The sequence below is a fragment of the Chrysemys picta genome, chromosome 14 (assembly GCF_011386835.1).
Source record: "Chrysemys picta bellii isolate R12L10 chromosome 14, ASM1138683v2, whole genome shotgun sequence".
Classification (NCBI taxonomy): Eukaryota; Metazoa; Chordata; order Testudines; family Emydidae; genus Chrysemys; species Chrysemys picta.
The window spans coordinates 18,567,459-18,588,732 of record NC_088804.1 but is presented as its reverse complement, the minus strand read 5'-3'; the positions used below and the strand labels follow the sequence as shown (position 1 = coordinate 18,588,732).

Sequence of the window (21,274 nt, the reverse complement as noted above, 5' to 3'; positions counted from 1 at the left end):
ACTATTCCAGTAATATACATCACATTCAAGGCAGAATGAAAATTAAAACAGGAACAAAAACTAATATAATGGTTTCACACTACTGCCATCATACATATCTATGGCCTAAAAAATGTAGTCACATCCAAATTATATGCTGATATGGTAATAAATGTTGTTGGATTAAAGTACTAGTAAATAGTGATTTTTTTTTTCAACTTTTCAACATCATGCTGCCATTCATTTTTAAGAGGATTCAAAAAGTAAAGGACACAGTCCCTGGTTTTACCTTGAGGATAATGATAACATGACTTAACAGAATATATAGTCCTATTTTACCAGCTTCCCCCCCCCCCCCCCCCGTAGACAAATGTATTTAGTTCTGAAACTCAAAATGCAATTGAGCACAAGACTTATTATAGAAATTTAAAAATTAAAAATTGAATTCACTAGAATGTTTGTTGTAGTTGAACAGTTTAACATGGCAACCTCAAAGCTGTGGTGAGAATAGCAAGCTTAAACCTAGGTGGTGAAAGCAGTCTAGATATCAAAGCTGTCTCAATGTCATTTCTCTCGATCTTGCCTTCTACTATGGGAGTTATCTAGAATCATTAATGGATATGGATAAAGATGACATATAAATCTTGATAGATGATACAGATAAGATAACTTTTTTTTCCAAACAAACTTTCTAAGACAACTATCTGTATCATAGTTTTCAAAAAAATTAACATATCATTAAATAAATTCTATCACCCTTTAATAAATGACATAGTCGGGGTGGAGGAGAAAGTTTTATGTTAGATCTAGGAATAAACTAAATGCTTTCAGGGTTGAATCACTGTTTTTCTTTACTCCCTTCGGAAAAGCAGCAGATACTATATTCTGCTGTGCATCATGGATTTGGGACTGAAAACAGCTGCACTCTAATTACATGTAAAGTGTACCAAAACATTCCTTTTATCACAGACTGTAAATCTGTTAGCATCTGTCTCTCCTTTGTTTCTTCCACAAGATACAAGCTTGTTTCTACATTTTTCTCACCTGTAGCGGTGATTAAAATTCATTATAAATGAAAGGAGTGAACACTAAAACAAGTTCCTCTGTGTACAGTTCTAAACTCAAATTAGAAACAGCTGTTTGCTAATTCATGCAGTGATGTTTTGTCGTGCTCTGTGAATCAATAACTCACCCTATTTCTACAGACATTTTAGGATTATCCATATATTTTACTCAGCAATTTACTTTTCAAACATGCTCAAATGCAACTTCAGCCTCTGTCTCAGGAGACGAGAAGCCAATTCTGTCAATATTATCAATGCATTAATAGAAAGGTCTTGATAGTGTGCTACTCATGCTGAACTTGTTACCTAGAAGCTCCTGTGCCACTCTTGCCTACTTTGCTACCAACATAATATCTCACAAAGATGAGCTATTTTAGGACTGATATAAAAAGATTAAAACTGTAAACAGGATTCAGATGCACAGACCACTAAAGCAATAATTATACTGAAAAAATGCTGAAATTAAAATTTCAATTGTTGCCCTGGACAACTTTTAAATCTTAAGTACAGGTAAGACTCATATAAAAATAATCATTTGGTTAGAATTATTATTATTTGAATAGTTTCTTAACTAGTCTATAAAATTTTACCTATATTGACTTGAATTACTGTCAGAAAATTGCATTCTGTGCTTCTTAAAATTTGATGTCACTATTTATCGTAGTTCAACAATTTACTTACAAGGAAAAGTCATACAGCTAAGAGCTGAATCAGCGTTGTTTTAGCATTTAAACAGGAATTATCCAGCTAAAAATCTGACTGCTCAGAAAAGACTTTCACTCACAACATTTTCAAGAGCCTCCATAATGAATTTGCACAGACTGCTCTCATCATAGTAGAATGTGACCTACGAGGTCAGTGTTGGGACCACTGACCCCAGCACTGTGCCCTTTGCGTGGCTTGAGGATTTGGACCCCCATTGTTAGAAGACTATCATCTTTCACAAATGCTAATTGCCTCTCCCAACAAAACACATAAGCAAGATAATTTTCTCATCAATAGCTAAAGAAAATATGTCAAGTATCAGAGGGGTAGCCGTGTTAGTCTGGATCTGGCGAAGTGGGTATTCACCCACAAAAGCTCATGTTCCAATACATCTGTTAGTCTATAAAGTGCCACAGGACTCTTTGCTGCTTTTAAAGAAAATATGAATCACCTCCTAAAATCGGAGGGTGGGTGGAAGGGGACTATTGTTCCTGCTATTAATAAAAACCTGTACCACAAGAGCTATTACTGTTAACTATAGAAAATGTGTTTCCTCTTTTTAAGCAAAAATGAGGGATTGCAAATCAGAGATCTCTCTGCATCAGTGACTGTCCTGCTGTCTTGAGAAGAATCCCATTCCTTCATTCGAGAGAAATACTTCTTTTTAATCCCTCTAACATTCCTCCTCCTGTAAGAACAAGTGAACTGCTTCCCAGTAAAGCAGATACCAGCACCATTCCTTGCCACTCTAAAGAGAGCCATTGGGAGACAAAGCCACTTGTACACTCAATGACTTTTAAGGATGTGACTAATCGAAACAGCCTTTTTGGATAAAATGCATGGAACTGATTTACTACTATTAAACAATGTGTGTGTTTTTGCTTTAATTGGACAATCCTAAATATGGCAGCCACCTTTTGGGGGATCATTTTTTGGCTTTTCAGCATGAGCATTACGCATGCAGACCCCAATTTTTAAAGGTATTTAGGCTTTACTGCACTTAGTATCACTAAGCCCTAACTGATTTAGGAGCCTAAATCTTATTTTGGAAGAGATTTAGGCACTTATGAGCCCACTGGGATTTTGACTCCTAAGTGCCTAAATCCCTTATGAAAATGAGATTTAGACTCCTAAATCAGTTAGTGCATAGTGACGCTAAGTGCAGTAACGCCTAAATACCTTTAAAACTCTGGGCCATGCTGCCCAGCATCCATTCCTTAAGCCCTTCTCAGCAGTCCAGAGTCATGAAATGATATCTGTAATGCAGACTAGTTAGTGATTGAGGAACATGTTAAATACAGAGACTATGAATGAAAAAAATTACACTTTTCCCCCCATGAACATAATACTGTATATTGGTATGATTTGATATAATGCTTTATTCTGCTCTTTCATGTTTCTGAATTGTACTTTCTAAGTGATAATTATCTTCAAGTCATCAATTAAAAGTCATTTAATTCATTCACAGAAATCACTTAAGGGTCATATCCTGTGGCGGGGTTTAGTTCTTCTTGAAAGTCAATGGGAGACAAGGATACTCAGTACCTCTTATGAGAGAAATTTGCCATCTTGCAAGCATGAGTCTTAAAGATGAACAATATTTCAGTGACAGTGTAGGTAACAGTTTGGACAAAGCAGTATTCTTTAAACTTGGGACAGTTGGTTAATTGGGACCAGAAGGAATCCACCGAAGCATCCTAGTTAAGCAGCCCCTATTGCAACTGGTAAGAGGGTTGTATTTCAATGTGTATGTGGATTTAGTTCTCATGGAAGGTGTTAGACTGACAGCAGTGGAAACTGAACTCCATAGAACAGGCAAAAATTCACTCTCCCTGCTGTGATTCAACTCTGATCCAAAGAACTAGCTACAAGGGAGAAAAATAATTCAGCCATTATTCCTGTTCAAATTTTGGCCCCTTGGCTGAGGTCACCAAAAAAAGGGAGCCAAATGCTAAATTGACTAGGCCTTGGACTGAGACTATTCACCCCTTACACAAAAGCCACCAAAAAGCTATCTAAGGATAACTAAATTCAGTCTTTATCAACCTGCGTTGAATTCAGATGAGTTACCCAGAGGCAAAAGGTTCTCCATAACCCTCCACTCCCCTGAGCTAACCAGTCCACAGGTCCTATCTTTGATTTAAATATGAAAAAAAATCTATTTTGAAAAGTTAAGACTTTTACTTCTAAATATACTGATCTCCTGATAGGAATACAGGGAACCTCTTAGCAAAAATATAGCTGAAAATGCAATATTTAAAACAGCCTCTAAATTACACAAATACACTGATAAGTACTTTGCGAATCCAACCTGAGTTTTGCCCAGAAGATATCTCAAGGTGGTGGCTTGGAAAAATCAAACAAAAACACACATACATGTGTTTTGCTAAATTATCTTAGGAAGTAGAGCAGGAACCTCTATCACTCAATAAGATTCCTTCACTCTTTACATATGTTCCAAATCTACTACTCAGTAGAGAAAAAATTTGATTTTCATGTTTCAGCCCAGAGAAAAATCGCTGCACAGGACTTTACTGCCAAGCTGTCAAGCCCAAAGGATTAAAAGCTGGTCATTATATTGTTAGAGAAAGTTGTGGGGAAAATAAAAGCAGCTTGTTAAGTCAGAAAGAGTAGGCTGTTCCAAGCTCTCATTTTGATCTAGGTGGGAAAACTGTGATGCACTTAAAAATTTAAAAGATTGATGTTCATGATTAATAGATTTAATACTACAAAACACATCTGTTGAAATTACTCAGCAGTAAACGATCACTAAAGTCAACAATATCCAGATTTTATACCTCCTTCAAAGAATTTAAAAAAGAAACCACTAAAGTACAAGTGACAGAGACTTATTGTATATAAACATATGCATTATTGGCCTGATTTTCTAATGTGTTGTGCACCCACAAATCCCACAGGAGCTGCAGCTGCTCAGCACCTTTGACAATCAAGCCACATAAATATTAAATATCGACAAAGCCGCAAACAGAGATATTTTCATCAAAACATCCTCATCCATCACACTCCCGTCATGCATTCACCAATTAGATTTCACACAAATAAATAATGAAAATGTATATGAAGTAACACATGCAAATATCTTGACTCCTGCAACAACATACGAAAGTATTTGCTAGATTCTGGTCAACCTAGAGATATTCCAAATCTTTGCCTGCCTCTTTTGTGAAGCGTTATTGCACCACAGTGACACCAGCTGGTATCTCTGGAGTTAATGAGCCTGGCTACTCCATCTGACCCGAGTCTGCAGACCGAGGTTCTTTGCTCCAGCTAAGCAGACCTCCTGCTCCCTAAGGATCTCATACATTATGGCAAAATACAATTAGCTCAGTCTCTGGGCCTGCTATATTAAACATTTATTTATTTAAAATAATATTTTTATTTATTTATTTTTTAAAGAAATCCCACATAATGTGAGCAAATGTAAGACCACAAGGTTGACTTTCAAACAATTTGTAAGTATAACTTAGTTAAATACTAACCTGGAATCTATACCAATGTTTGTAACTAGCCTGAGGGGACGGCATTAACACGTAAGTAAAAAAAAAAGAAGAAAGATCTGCATCATTTGCTTTTCAGTAGCAAACAGAAATAACGGACAGGTTTAAAAAGAAAATAAGTGGGATTTTGTGTTCTGAAAGATAAGAGTCAAATACAATGGCTTACTTAAGATAGTTCTATGTTGATGCTGTATGGAAGCATAGATACTTTTGGTTAAAAAGGAGTAGTCACTTTTAATAAGAAATGAGTTTTTAAAACAAAAAAAAATCTTTGCTACCTGTTAATCTGTCTTCTCAAATCAGTGTTCATCTACAACAGATATACAGCATCAGAGGCCTTTCAAGTTAACTAGCAACTACCCAGTGTCTGTGATCTGAAGACTTGCACTGCACTGCATAACAAACACTCCATTGAAGGCAGCTCTCTTTTTACAACAGATCTCTGGCCTTTTGACAGAAGAAGCCAATGATAAATTGTGAGACTCTTCTGTCAAGTTTTCAAAAGAGGAGATCAAGTGACAACTAAGATCTTTCTTCATATGACATCGCATCCTCATTTGAATACTACTGCAGAAAGGGGTTCCTGGCTGAGTGAAATGTATGCACAGCTCCTACTGGCCCAGCTAAAGGAGATCTCATTTTGGCTCACCAAGTAGAGGAGCTGTTTACAGACCATGAAGATCCCTGGTTCAAGTCTTGTATGTAGTAATTTGTCAGGTGCATAGAACACAGAGACTCAAGACAGTACCTGGGGGATCATGTTAATGGATTATATCTGCTCACAAGCAGCTAACATCCTCTTTTGGAATCCAAACTTTTAAAGCTAAATTCTGCCCTTGCATATACCTATTTAAGTCAACTGGGTAGAATGAGTGTGAGGGCAGACTTTGGCTCACCTGAAATCAGAAGGGATATGATTCTTCTGCACAAAGGGGAGAAGGCAGGGTTTGGGGAGTAGGGCGAACACATGCCTTTCAGAGTGTGAAGCTGAACTCCTCACTATGTGGGGAGTGGTGAAGGACAGGGCGTAGGTGGGCCAACAGCTATGTGCTGCGGTGGAGATCCTCCTACCCTCCCCCTATGACAGGGGAGGTTCAAAATAACTGCCCATGAAGCCTAGTCTAACCATGGGTCTAGAATATGCTTCATGAAGCTGCACCACAGTCACCTGTGTAGCTCCCACCAACACCTAGACTGGTCACTTGAAACCAACCCTTCGCGTATAATTAGAGTCAATGGTGGCTGACAGTTCCAGACCCACTAGCTCCATCCCTGAGTCATCAAAACCCTAAGCCATCATGAGTAGTCACAAAGGCTTCCGACAGACTCATTATTACAAAAATGGCTGGCTGATCCCCATCTAAAATATAATGGGGAAAGGCTAGGGAATCATTTTACTTTTTCAAAAATTGAGAGGTTATAACAATAAAATCAGCATTGGAATATATGTTGACTTAGTTTCTCCATGAAGAGAAGAAGAGGCAAATGTCTTGCTCATTTCCACCACAGACACACAAATACTCTTTCCACACACCCTTTTTCTCTCCACTGGCAAGCATTCTGTTTGATAAAAATCTCTCTCATCTGAGTTTACATCAGAAAATTAAAGGAAATAAGAGAAACTTTGGTTTTAATAGCTCTCTCCCTAATTATGCCCCATAATGGAGACTAACAGTACTAATAAAATAGTCTCTTGGAATGTTAACGGACTTAACCCAGTAAAGGGAAATGGAAAATAAGATACTAAATAACCTTAAAAAATTCATTTCAGATATTGCAGGTATACAAGAAATTCATCTCTCCATAGATGAGTCAAGCTAAACTATACAAGGTTCGGGTTAGAGATCTATCTTCTGCAGTTTTGTTTGTTTTTGTTTTTGTGGGGAGGGGGAGTGAGGGGAAGATTGCCTAATTTGTAAAATCTTCCCAGGTCAAGTAAAGCAGTCCTGATCTATCTAATAGACAGACAGACATGTTTCAGGACCTGTGAGTGGTCAATAAACTAGCTATATATGCAACCAACTAAATAAAAAACAGAATTCACTAATAATCTTTTGTTAGCTCTTGCCTCACATGTTAAAGATATTTTACTTGTACTAGCAAATTTTACTTAGGTTCCAAACCTAAAGCTAGAGAGAAGTTCTGATTAAAAAAAACCCAATATGTATCAAGAAGAAAAACGTGAAAAAGATAGCAAATGCAAATCACTGACAGGCAGATAGTGGATATATGGAGAAAGCTATACCCTGAAGAAAAAAATTTTCATTCAAAAAATGTTGACCAGCTCCAGTATTAAGTTTGCCCCATAGTACGGACACTTAGGAATAGCCAATATCAAAAATGACTGCAAAAACACACAAGTTTCTAAAAATCATATCTCTAGCAGGGAGAAGTATGATAGTCAAAGTCTGAGTAACCCCATTTGTAATGACTGGCATGTGGTGGAAATGGAGGTTTATCCTTATTGTTTTCAAAACAAGCTGAAGAATTTTAAATCTACGTGGATTAGGGCAGGCTGAAATTTGTCCTTTGAAAATTGGGTTTTCAACTACACAAAACCTTTAATGAAAAGTGTCTGCTTTCCATATAAAAAAATGTAATAGTTTGTCAAAAAAATGAATGCCCCCAAATTGAAGTTTTGGTTAAAAATTGACATATTTCAAATCAGAAACATACCTCTTGGGAGTTGTAGTTCAATTTCCTCATGTCCCCATTCTCCTCTATGGGCCAGGCTCCCCAGCCGAGCTATCAAGAGAGCAGAAGATGGTGCATCATAGAAGATGTAGGCTGACAGGAGAGCCCAGCCCAAGAACGAGAATGGGAGTATGGGGCACCCAAACTGCAGTTCCAATGAGGCACTAGGGGAGCATTTCCTACTTGAAATATTTTAGTTCTCAGCCAAAATATTTTGATTTTTTATTTTTTTCCTGCAAAGTAAAAAATTTCTATGGAAAATCCCTATTTTCTGACCAGCTCTAGTGTAGACTCCTTAAATTACCTTCCAGAGCATCCTCCACCCCTGCAGAAGAAAAAAAATGAGTGAAAAATGGAGATATGGACAATTTTTAAACAAAAATTGGACTAATTTTAATTTAGTTTTTTCCCTCCCCCCAAAAAACAACTTCCCAGTATCAAATGTCTATTAAATAGAGTGGAGAACTGTTCTTCAGCTGTCAGCTTGTCTCCTAGTGTACAATACCAATACTGAGTATTATGGAAGTGCTGGTCAGGACTCCACAATTAAGTTTGAGCTCTGTTTTGCACTTGAGGCAGAGGTTCAACCTCTTTGTTCTGTGTGAAAAATACAGCATATTCACAGAATTCACATATTCATAAGCACAGAATCAATTTTATGAGAATTTACAAGTAAATAACATAGTGACATCATTCAATAGCCAAATGACTGTAATTAAAGTATTTGTGGTACCAGATTAGAGGAAACTGATTTGTAAAGACATTATATGTTTTTCATTTTCTTTCCCCTCCTGGCTTTGCTACAGGGCTGAGTTAAAGTTGTTTGGGTAGTTTAATTGTGCATGTCTTACCTTAATGTGTTTGGATTTCTTTTAAGTGTAACCTTAACTCTGAATGTCTTAGGTTTTTTTAATCTGTGGCATTGGGATAATTACAGCATGTCTATAATGCTTTTTACCCTTAAATTACTCATACATACTCTCAACCTTATTAATGTAATTTTAATGTATCCGTATTAATGTAATTGTTTTGTCTAGGATCAAGACAAGTCTGTTATTTGATGTACTGATTTTTTTTACTAAGTAATCTCGGACAAATATGAAGCAGGAGTGTTAGGACAAAAGAAAATAAAAACACCCAGGATTAATGCATAAATGGTATATATCTTGTAAATATATATTATTTGTCTTATGTTTATGATATGCAAAAAAGAGAGCTGAGAGTTAATTTTTAATGTCACTCTGATGTAGTTAGAAAAGTTCCCACTGCCCACACATGCACTAACAACTTTTGACAAATTCCTATCAGTATTTTTGTGCAATTGTTACACCAGTCAAAATGTAATCAGTTAATCATATTTATCATGGACAGTAATTATGAAAAAGTGTAAGATTGTGTAATTAAAATACATAATCACACAATCTGATCAGCTTCTTAAATTACTTAATAAAAAGAAAAAGTTCACTGAGCTTGTCAAAGTTAATAAAAATAGGGTAATTCACAGTTAAGGCTCACCACAGTGCCTCTCTAACTACTTCCTTAATGTACCCCGGAGTGCCTAGGCATTGGAGATCAGCTCTGAGTATTAATTTCCTTACTTTTATTAACTTCTGCGATAACCTTCATGTTCTGTTGCTGTTTTGTTAGAAAAGGCTGTTCATTTAGTTGAGCGATACTTTGAGAGATAGCTAGCTAGCTCCCTGAAACCTCTTCAGATTTGGCTGATTAAAAATCTGCCAGTAGAATCACCTTTTTATTTAATCAAAGGTGAGAGAAGTTGGGGTAAAATAAAAAACAGTGGCTTTGCTCAAGAGGAATTTGGCTCTCAGGAGGAACAGAAAGGACTGTGACAGCCACAAAAGTGATTGAGAGTCCTTCACAAAGGAATGGGAGGGCCTGGCACCAGAGAAAGGGAGAGAGAAAAGGCAGAAAATCTGCAGAAGTACCCAGATGCAAAGAGAAAAACTGTCCAGCAACCTGCAAAGGCCAGTGAGAATCATCAAGGGATCTAACCACGGAAAAGCAGTCCAGAGTAGTTAATGGTGCAGTAAGTGAGACTGTGTTAATTTTTTTTATATTGCACAATATTACATTTCCATCTGAGAAAATAAAAGTGGAAATTCCAAACGTGTTCTCATGGGCAAACTGCAGTCTCCCCTAGAAGGAAAAAAAAAAAAAACCTTTACATTTAATCAAAACCCTCAAACTGACTGTTTTAATTATAAAATGTAGGGTACTAAAGTGTGCGGGGGGAGGGGAATTAGAAGTTATGATGAAGCTTTCTACTTCTTTAGTGGCAAGACAGAGCACTGCACAGTTACAGCTCTGGAAATCAATTTTTCCAACTTCTGGATGTGATTCTCCTCTGAAACGTTTATATACAAACTGGGATTCTATAATGTAATACTTGGCGATTGGATTCACAGCTCTGTTTTATTCATTTTTGGTTCTCTCCTCCCCCCACCTCTCTTTCTCCCTTCATTTTTACCTTTCCATCTTTCTCACCTGATTCCCCAGAGTGAACAGATCAGTTAGAGAAGTTTAACTGACTAACAACAATGGAAACAAGCTCTATTCATCCACAGGCCAGTCAGTTCAGAAACAGCCATAGTGAAATCTATTCATACTGCCCCACCTGTGACCTCAGCCCTAGGACTAAGGGAACCACCCTTTCTACTGGGGAAAGGATCGGACGAGGTCTCCATGTTAGCTCAAGTGCTTGGTATTGCCTCAGTTTCAAAAGAGCAAAAATTGCCAAATGCTGACACATTAACATTGTACAGAAACTGAGCAAACATCAAATTTATTTCACTGGGGAGTGAAACATCTCAAAAGTGAAAGGCCAGTAACAAGTTCAGTTTCCAGTTCAGGTGGGACGACTGAAGATAATCTAAAGGAAGATGCTCGTTAGTTTCTTGTTTCCACTTTAGAAAACCTGTACCTCATCCTATCCTCCTCACCCCATGGGCGAAGAATACTGAGGTGCTTTATACAGATAACTAAAGGTTCTGTTCTCACCCTGGACATCCTTCCTGGAACTGTTCAAAAGCGGCAAATGGGTATGGGATGAAATATTTTTCAAAATGCTTTCAACAAATGGAAACAATCTGAAGAGATACTTAGCGATTCTGAAAAAATAGCCTACTCCAGGGGAAACCACACTTAAGCCACCCTGCTAGCAATGCACTTCAGTGTTAAACAGCTCGGTGTGCCATGCTTTCACTTTAGAAGCAATGAAGGTATGCATTTAACAGCTGCCTTTGGAAGGAGGTTAAAAAAGGGGAAGATACAAAATGATTTAAGCAAGTAAAAAACATTATGTGCAGCTATATGACTCCTTTTCCTTTGTACACAGTTCACTATTACAGATTACATTTGCAAAGTATAGCTTTTGATAAAGTGTAGCAAAAAGCAACCTAATAGCATAATTTTCTTCATATGTACTTTACTTTTGAGTCTTCCTATGGGGATCTAGTAGAGTTTTTTTTATTATTATAAAAATAAAAAAACCCCTCTTCCTACGTATTTGTAAAACTGGGTGAACTTAAGAGAGAACAACTTTTAAATAGCTAACATGATTTACTCTAACTTGTGGAGCAAAAATTTTTAAGTGAAACTTAACAGAATAGAGTGAGTGACATCTCACACTATGAATTCAGTACTATGAAAAACTCGGTGGACTGAAGATATGTGTTGCATTCTCCCTCCACTGCTGCCTGCGTGCGGGCTTCAAAACAGCACCTCTTCTTGCTGAAGACAGAATTTGCTCATGTGTTTTGTTTAAAGCTTGCTGTGTGTTTGTTTCTTTCCATGGCATAAAAAGGACCATGCAACCTAGCCTTTGAACAAATTACAATTAGCTATTTTAATCAGTCCTTAATGGTCTAACTCTCCTGAGTGACAGTGAGGTAGAAAAAGCCACACAAGAGAAATATTGGCGACAATATCAGTTTATCCAAAAACAAAAGGCATTTTCTAAAAGCCATGATCAAAACCAGGCTCAGACCACAGAGCTCTCGAGAGAAAAAATTCCATCCTCATTTGTACTCAGCATTGTCACTTTGAACTGCATTGTTCTCTTGACTTTTGTTCTAATTACACAAACATTTAGAGGACTCTATTCTACAAAAGGGGCTTTTTCCGAAGCAAACGGGTAATTCTAATAGCCACCATGTTGGCTTCTTCCCTTCTCCACCCACCACCATTTTACCGTCTCTCTTCTTTCTTCCTGCTCACCTCCACCCCCAAATCAAATAATCAATCTATGAATGCTGGGCAGGTCCAGACACCCAAGGGGTGAGCCAAGATTTCTCCTGGAGGAAGTACCGTAGTGAGCTCAATGACTATCTGAGTTGTTTGCTCGTACTAGGGAATAATATTTCCCTAGAACCTTTTCTGAATGGAGTCTACCACCTGGATTAAGTCATTATTACAATCAAGCAGAAAAAAAGGGGGATGGAGAGAAAAAATAAAAAAACCCTACAGCAAGCATCATTAACACTCATCAAAAGTGCATTAGAGAACACCTGATAATATACTCTGAGCATTAATGATCCTTATGAACCATATTAATGCAGATGTTATCTGAATTCACGGAAACAAAATTTTCACATATATTTCTCTAAGTGCTATCAGTGGCCAACACTTCCATCTGCCTCTGATATTTAGAAATGAATAGATAAGATTGGGCGTTTTATTCTGATATGTGCTACTGACCCCAAATCTCAAACAGGTACTCTGAATTCATAATGCTTGTTGATATTTGAATGGATATATGTTGTCGTTAAAATGGAGAGTTAAGCCAATATTAATAGCAGGTTTGCAATTGTGTTGGCCTAAACAGGGCTATTATCACTAGAGTCACTATTTATGGGCAGACTTCATCTCTGATGCTTGGCAGGAATTTTCCTTGCAACCTTTTCCCTCTTGTTTTGTGCACTGGAGGAGAAAGGGTGCATGTTACTTGAGGAAAAAGTACAGAATTGATAGTGCATCTCTGCTATAAGGTACTAAATGCCAGGTTATATAATGAGCAGCTTAGTTGTCTGAAGAGTCTAATACTTCAACCAATAACTGAAATGGAGGTCAAAAAATTAATTCTAGACACTGCCTAAGTCCTATGTTCCTCCTTAACAGAAACTGCAAATCATGTCAGGTTCTGCATAAATAGGTTTAGTGGGGGTATTAGAGGGTGAATTACTGTCATCTAGATACTAGCGTTTAGTAAAGCAGGGACTATCAAACTCATTTTGCCAATATTGAGTGTGAACTGCTGCTCTCAAAGTAAAAAGGTCACCCAACCAAAAATTCCTCATAAAATCCCCACATTCTTACAAAGGGACATTTTATAAATACAATGGTCCCTAGATAATATGGGTTTTTTTCAATATAGCAAGTGCAGTGAAATCCTTTCCCTAAACAAGTAGCTATTAATTTTTGCACTATCTTAGAATTGCTTATAGAATGTGGGAAGCAGGAATTATCTTTAATGATGCTGAGAGGACAGGCATATTTCAGGCAACCTCACAGAGCCTGCTTCTATACCATATGGGATATAAACCCACAAACTATGAAAGAACCCAATTCAGTTTTGTTTTCTCAAGTGATATCTATTATCTCTGAGAAAATGAACCCCTGTATCTAGAAGCTCAATAAACTAAGCTCAGAACTAAAAGTTTAACATTAACTCTTCCTGTGTCATAGTGGATGCTATCTTTAAAGCCAGAAAACTGCCAAGGTCTTCCATTTGAAACTCTTTTCCTGCAGTTGAAAGTAAAGAGGGGCATCAAAGTACATTTGTACTCAACTGTACCGTTAAAATATCAAGGCACACAGTAGAAACCAAACTGCAAAGAACTGTAGAGGGATGGATGGAGGGATACAGAGGCCGCTAGACCAGTGGTTCTCAACCAGGGGTATGTGGGTCCCCTGCCCCAGCCCTAATCCCCTGTCCTAGCCCGGAGCACCCTTCTAAACCCCAAACCCCTCATCCCCAGCTCAGAGTCTACACCTCCAGCCGGAACCCTCACACCCCTCTTCTGCACCCCAACCCCCTGCCCCAGCCCAGAGCCCCCTCCCGCACTTTGAGCCCCTCAGCCCCAGCCCAGAGTCCCCATATGCACTCCAAACCCCTCATCCCTGGCCCCACCTCAGAGCCCACACCCCTAGCCGGAGCCATCATCCTCTCCCACACCCCAATCCCCTGAGCCAGCCTGGTGAAAATGCGTGAGTGAGGGAGGGTGGATGGAGTGAGAGGAGGCGGGGCCTTGCAGAAGGGGTGGGACAGGGGTGGGGCCTCTGATGAGGGGCGGAGCGGGGCCAGGACAAGGGTGTTCGGTTTTGTGCGAGTAGAAAGTTGGCAACCCTACTGGGGGTACACAGAGGTCTTCCAGGGGATACATCAACTCATCCAGATATTTGCCTAGTTTTACAATAGGCTACATAAAAAGCAGTAGCTAAGTCAGTACAAATTAAAATTTCATACAGACAATGAATTATTTATACTGATCTACATACTATACACTGAAATGTAAGTACAATATTTATATTCCAGTTGATTTATTTTATAATTCTATGGTAAAAATGAGAAAGTCAGCAATTTTTCAGTAATAGTGGGCTGTGACACTTTTGTATTTTTATGCCTGATTTTGTAAGCAAGTAGTTTTTTAGTGAGGAGAAACTTGGGAGTATGCAAGACAAATCAGCTTCCTGAAAAGGGTACAGTCGTCTGTAAAGGTTGAGAGCCACTGCACTAGATTCTGCTTTTGGTTGCGTAAGGAAGCACTGTCACATATAGAATTAAAGAATTAAATTCTAGAATTAAAAACAAACTTTTGTGCACAACTTTATATTTTACAGCATCTCAGACAGCAATGTATGGACTTCCCTCTAGATATCAAGAAATAAAACACTGTGGATAATAAATAAGGCAACCTTTGTTGACTTCCCAAACTACTTCTCCACCAAATTGTTCACCCCAATGCAAATATTTCAAAAGTAAACTTTGAGACGTTCAGTCTGGGCAAGTCTTCAGAACTCCCTCTAACCCCCCTTGACTAGCACAGCAATTCTCATTCAGTGGATTCTGATACAGCTGTTCTCTTCCAGTTTTTCAACAAATATGAATGGTCTTATTCTGAAGGGTTAAGTACAAATACCAAGAGTGATACATTGGATTTTCTAACTAAGTATATAGAAAATTCTGGTCATATACATTTTATTTCTAGATACCCTTTAACAGTACTGAACACACAGTCCAGCACCACACCTTCCTAAATACACTGCCAGGTAACCAGAATGGAAACAAGACAAAAGGCCTGTTGGAATCTATTAAGAAGATTTCCGGGGACACTGGAGTAATTAATTTGAATAAGAAATATTGTGTAATGAATACACTGGGAAAGCAGTGGAGAACAAGCAATGAAGAACAAGCCATAGTTTGTGACATTTAATTTCAGCCTGTGCTTTACCCCTCCCTGAACTCCGAAGATGAATCTCACATACATTAATTCATTCTTCATGGGGACATTTTGTTAACATTGCTATCCAATAAGAGCGCAGAAAACACCGAAAGTGTACCATGCTGAATGCTACAGCATGGATAATTAGTCTATTACATCAGTGCTTTTATAGTAGTATACCTAGCCAGAGGCCAAAAAGAAACGTCAAAGGGGACCCCCCAGGCAAAGTTCGGCATCAACACTCTAGGGAGAGCCCCCTACCCTACTTACTCTGACAGCAGGAAAGAAAAGTCAGAAACATCTGTTGGGAGGCCAGAGGTTAGGCAGCATAGTCAGCATAGACTAGTGCAGGATGCGGGTGTTTGCAACAGATTGCAAGAATCTCCACTAAAAACAAAATAAACTCCGAACAGTACTAAACTTGTACCTGTGAGCATTCCAGGATTTCCTGTATATAAACCAGCATATACCCTCATTAAAAACATGTTACAGACAGCATAAAGTGCAAGTACTCACACAGAGTACGACAAAATACAATCTGAACTAAAAAACTGATTGTGTCAGTTGCAAAAGGCCTCAGAGTGAATTTTGAGCTTCATGCTATGTAAACCATTCAGTCTTTTTTGGAGTTCATTTCTGGCTAAGGAGTGATTTGGAAAGATGGATTCTTTCATGAAAGGGGCAGTGGTAAGCTGTCCCACTGAGAGCTCCGAAAGAAAAATGAAAACACATACATGATGTGACATGTAACATTGATTGGAAACCACATTTTACAGCATGTTCTGGAGTACTGAAAGCCACATGTAAAAAGCCTTCTAAGTTGCTGCAACATTTAGAAATCAAAAAATCCATCAATGAAAGACAAAAAAAAATTCTCAAAAAAACTTGATTTCTTGGGGGAGCGAGGAGGGAGTCAGTAAGACTTCATTACTCAAAATGGCAGTGTCAACATAAACAGGCATCTGATCTAATATCTCTGAAATCACGTAACAGCACAAAGCACACCCTATTGCCTATAATTACATCCTCTCCTACACAATAGATCTGTTTTCAGAAGTTGTAGGACATGACGCAGCTACCAAACTGAAAACAATGGCTTTGTTAAATAACTTTCACACTCGGCTAGTGACACGGCTGAGGATGACAGAGAGAATCTGCTTTCAAAACTTAGCAAAAGGGATTACTTAAGCAATTCAGCTAGAGATGACAACCGATGTCTGTGCTGCACCCAGCTTCTAGCACTTTGAGGTACATTTCTGTTAGTTCTATTAAAGACGACTTGCTCTATTGGAAAGCTGTGCCAGGACACAACAGGAAAATGCTCATTCGAGACATTTCAAGAAGCAGTCAGAGTTGAACAGTGGGAGCGATATATTGCAATCTGCACAGATGGTGACAAGAAAAATAACAGGTAAGACAGGTAGTAGCCTCAGAGGCAGGTATAGATCCAAAACTTCACACCAAATGCCTTGTGGTTTCATACACTGCTAAGCATTCTTTATGAAGAAAAAGTCTGCAAACCTTTTACAGGATCTACATGAAGCTGTTAGAGTTAAAGGCCATCCCATGCATTTTTGATTTTTCACATTGCTCTGTGACAACATGGAAGCCCTTCACCAGCAATTCCTCTTTCACAACAAGGTGAGGTAGCCCTCACAAAGCAAAGGCCTAACTCAACTCTTGGAATTAAGAACAACAGTGCAGACTTTCCTGAATGATTATTAATTCATTGGGGTGGGGGTGGGGGAGGTCACACTTAGCCTTTCTTGCTGACAGTTTTGGGCAACTTAACAAGCAGAACTTTTCTCCTCAGAGGAGGAATATGAATGTTCTGACCTGAAGCATTCATCACAAAATTTGGAAACTGGTCTTCCAAAGAGAAAAATTGGAGTACTTTCTCCTTGTTTCAGACTTCATAAAGAGACCTGATGAGCAAGTTGGGAGCCATCTTAAGTCTGAAGGCATTTCAGATTCAGCTGCAAAACTATTTTTCCTAACACCCACTGAAGGAAAAAAAAAAACGAATCACCAACACTTTGATCTAGGATGAGGGTTAACTTGGCAGCAGTGATTGGGCCACCACAAGACAAAGTGACAGTCCTCTCTTGTGACAGTTGAGTTTCTCTAGCGAGGAACCCAGCAGATTTAGGGCTTTAAAGCAAGTTTCCAGCTGTAGTTGGCAGAAGCTTTGACGGTTCTCATCCAACATTGATCCTCATGGTATCTCAATGAGAAAAGGTTTCTCTTCAGTTAAGTTGATCACAACGAAGTGTTGCAATCATCTGATGATCAAAAGTCACATAAAGGTATGGTCCTTCCTCAGCATAATGTGTGGAATAACTTTCATCAGCTTGATAGTTCATCCATCACTGAATTGTGAGTATATGATTTTGCACTTCTTTATAATTAGATTTCAGTTTTTTAAACTTCATAATTAGTTATTTCTGGAATGGGTTATAGTTTTTCTTACTCACAATTTAAGTGAGAGGACTTGGAAGAGCAAGTTATGAAACATTTCTTAGTCTGAAAAGGGGGCTACCAGTTCTGAAAGTTGGGGAAATTCCAGTCGTTATACGAGTCAGAATGGGAGAAAGCGACGTAATAGCTCCACCTTCCATCTTCACTGACTAACACAGCTATGCTTTTCCTTGGAGTAGCACACACTTCACCCTTTCAAAGGGTAGGGGTTATTTTGGACCATGTTGCTTTATCACAATGGTTTTCAACCTTTTTTCATTTGAGGACCCCTAAAAAGAGGTGTGGGCCCCTTTGAAAATCTTAGACATAGTCTGTGGACCCCCAGGGGTCCATGGACCACAGGTTGAAAACCACTGTTCTGTGGTAATGAAACCTTTCATGGACTCCTTAGACATAGTCTGCGAACCCCTAGGGATTTGCGAACCAGAGGTTGAAAACCACTGCTCTACAACACCCAAGTCCGGGGCATCTGCACCCCCCTGCTTCACCCTACCTATCTACAAAGCCACCCTACCTGTAGTTTTGTAGCCAGAAACAAAACCCACTGATTCTTCAGAATGCAATAGTTTGAAAACCTCTTTCCTCTCCCACCTGCCTGAGAAAATTTCCTATTTGCCACTGGTCTGTCTTCAAATCCTCAGGTATTTTATAACTTAAACCATAGAGCAGAAAAACACAGTAAACTGTAGCCATCTGGTGAAGAAAAGAAAATAGAAAAACTCTCTTGTCATGGACTTCTTGAATTATGATCTAAAAATGAGATGTGCTGCTTATGAAGAAGCAGGAGCATGTGCTGAATAGCTCACAACGAGGACATTTGACTTCTTTTGCAAATCCCAGCCAAATAGTTTCAGATGTAACAATTTCAGTAGACATATGAAAAAGAAAGTTCAAACTTTCTTTACTGTTGTTCTTGAAAGATAGATATTTTGTTTATCATAATGCTGCATCTATACAGAGGAATAAAAGAGTTAGTGCAAGATGCAACCATTGAAGGAAGCCATCCATTACAGATTAGCTTGTCCATTTTCTCTAGGAAATGGTAACATCAAGAGGCAGCTCTGTAGTTCCTCACAGTTGCACCCCACTAATACCAGGATTTACTGCTGCGCTGAGGGAGCCATTTGGAGCCACAGTGCTCCTCTTTCCTGTCCCTTTTCTATAAAAGCAATGACGTTTACAGGGCAGTTCCTCTTAAGATACTCATCTACAAACATCGGGTGAGTCAAGATCCAGAGGCTCCCAGCACATCTATAGTTTCTAAAGCTGAACCCATGATAGTGCTAAGATTCAAACCATCAAGCGTTTCCTGAATAGGAGGCTAGATAGCATTTTGGGGTACAATATTTAAATAGAGCCATATTGACTGCACTTATAAATGAGAACCAAATTCTTCTCAGCCAAATTTCAGACGTGATCAACTACGTACAGCAGGTGAAACAAATGTAAGCACAGAGAGGCTACATAAAATTCTATGTATTAGAATACATCTTACATCTCAGTCAGGTATATTTATTATGATAGCTCATAATATAATGTAAGTATTCTGCTGAAGACAATCAGTCTTTCACAACTTTGATTATGAAAGTTCAATGGCAACAAAGAAAACACTCGAAAACAGAAAATGACATACTTCCACGAGATTCCCCTTTACAAGATGTGCACACACAGCTTTAGCAGGCAAGCTATCACTTATTTGCACTTATCAGCTCTGATGATAATTGCAACCCACTTGACACTTGTGTTGAAAGGTAGTTTTACCAACAAGAAAGTCTGATAAATATTCAACGAGACTGCATTAAATAATTCTATTTACCTTGAAGGCACCACCTATGAAGTGTTTTAAAATATTTGTGTGTGTGTTAAAGAGAAGGGGTGGGAAATGCTTCCTCTTTAGAGATGAAATGCCTGTATCAGTGCTTTAATGAATAAAACTTTTTATTTTTCAAGTTTAGTGAAAGAATGCCCTATATGCAAAATGTTGATCCCACATTACAAAATAATTACATGATAATTACATGAGCATTAAGATGTCTACCCCCTGAGTAAAGCCACTGCACCCAACTGCTAACTGAGGCAGGCCTGGAATGTTTCAGCTTATTAAGGAAAATTCCAACATTGAGCAAAACCTCCAGCTGAAGCAGATTTCGACTCTTTTACTCCTCTGATTTCCAATTAAAAATTAAAACGTGTTCCATTCTTTGGAAGCCCAATTATACTTGAGCCTCAGCCTGAAAACAAACTTTTCTTAGTGGCTAAGCTACTTCTCATTATTTAATGGGGAAGCAGTGGTCTTTTTTACACAATTTCACAGGCACAATTCATTTGTTTCTTTTTATTTTACAATGGATACTGTAATCCATCCTGAACAGTAAAAATGTTACATTTGCATAGCTAATTACTATTTTGGCAACATGGATTAGTGACCCTCTGATTTCTCCTAGCCACTGCTGCTCCTGCTCCAAGACATTATTTAGGGCTCAAACACAGAGTCAATAATATTTCAGGATTTTTTTTTCATTCTGATGTTGCATCTTTTCTCCTGCCTAATGAAGACAGTACTTACCCAAACAAATGGGAAGATTTTTGTGGGGAAGGGCCAAGGAGAAGTGAGTCACATTTAATCTTATTCCATTTCAATCCATAAATTTTCTCCACTAATTTAACAACAGAGAATTATACGAATTCTGGGAAGATGTGGTACCAAATTATTCCCCTAAGTGTTTTGAAGAAGTGATGATACAGGATCTCTCTTACCCCAGGAATAAAAATGGAGGGAAATAAATGCTCTCCTCACTCACTATACAATACTGCTGAAACTTTACCTACAAAACTTTTTTGGTGCTAAGGTGTCCAGAGATGACAATGATGACAAACTGGAGAGAATTTAGAGGAGAACAACAAAATTTATTAAGGAGCTGGATGGACTAATGTATGAGGAACGGTTAAAACAGGTACTATAATTGTATGGATCTTGGTTAAAGAGTAGCTAAGGGTAGTATGATAACAATGTACAAGGGCTTGAAGGGGGAGGAATTGTTTGGGGGTGATTAACAGGGGTAGAACTAGGAATAATGGGATGAAGTTAGCAAAGACAATTTTAAAAGAAACATCACTAAACAATTCCTAATAGCAATAGACTGGGATACATTTCCAATGGGAAGTTGTAGAAGCATCATCATCTGAGTCATTTTAAACTGGAACGGACAAAGCACTGAGAACACATACTGCAGGGGATAATATGTGTTTTCTTCTGTTTTTGTTAACCCATATCTAATTCACTGGCTAATGAACACTATGGAGAAAGAATATCTTTGCTAAAAGTTCAAAACACAAGCTCCTCAATTAAAGGGCTAAGAACCCACAATATGTACCT

General features: G+C 38.3%; 1 protein-coding gene across 22 annotated transcripts in view; it reads right to left on the bottom strand.

Annotated features, from left to right (window-relative positions):
• The window catches only part of ZNF423 (zinc finger protein 423), a 322,726-nt gene that overhangs the window by 133,869 nt on the left and 167,583 nt on the right, over nt 1–21,274 (bottom strand). Inside the window, exon 4 of one of the 22 annotated variants that reach the window (XM_065567080.1) lies at nt 7,943–8,011. The exons of the other annotated variants lie outside the window; for them this stretch is intronic. Within the exon in view, the coding sequence (XP_065423152.1) occupies nt 7,943–8,011 (69 nt within the window). The remainder of the gene's footprint in view (nt 1–7,942; nt 8,012–21,274) is intronic. 22 annotated transcript variants of the gene reach the window in all.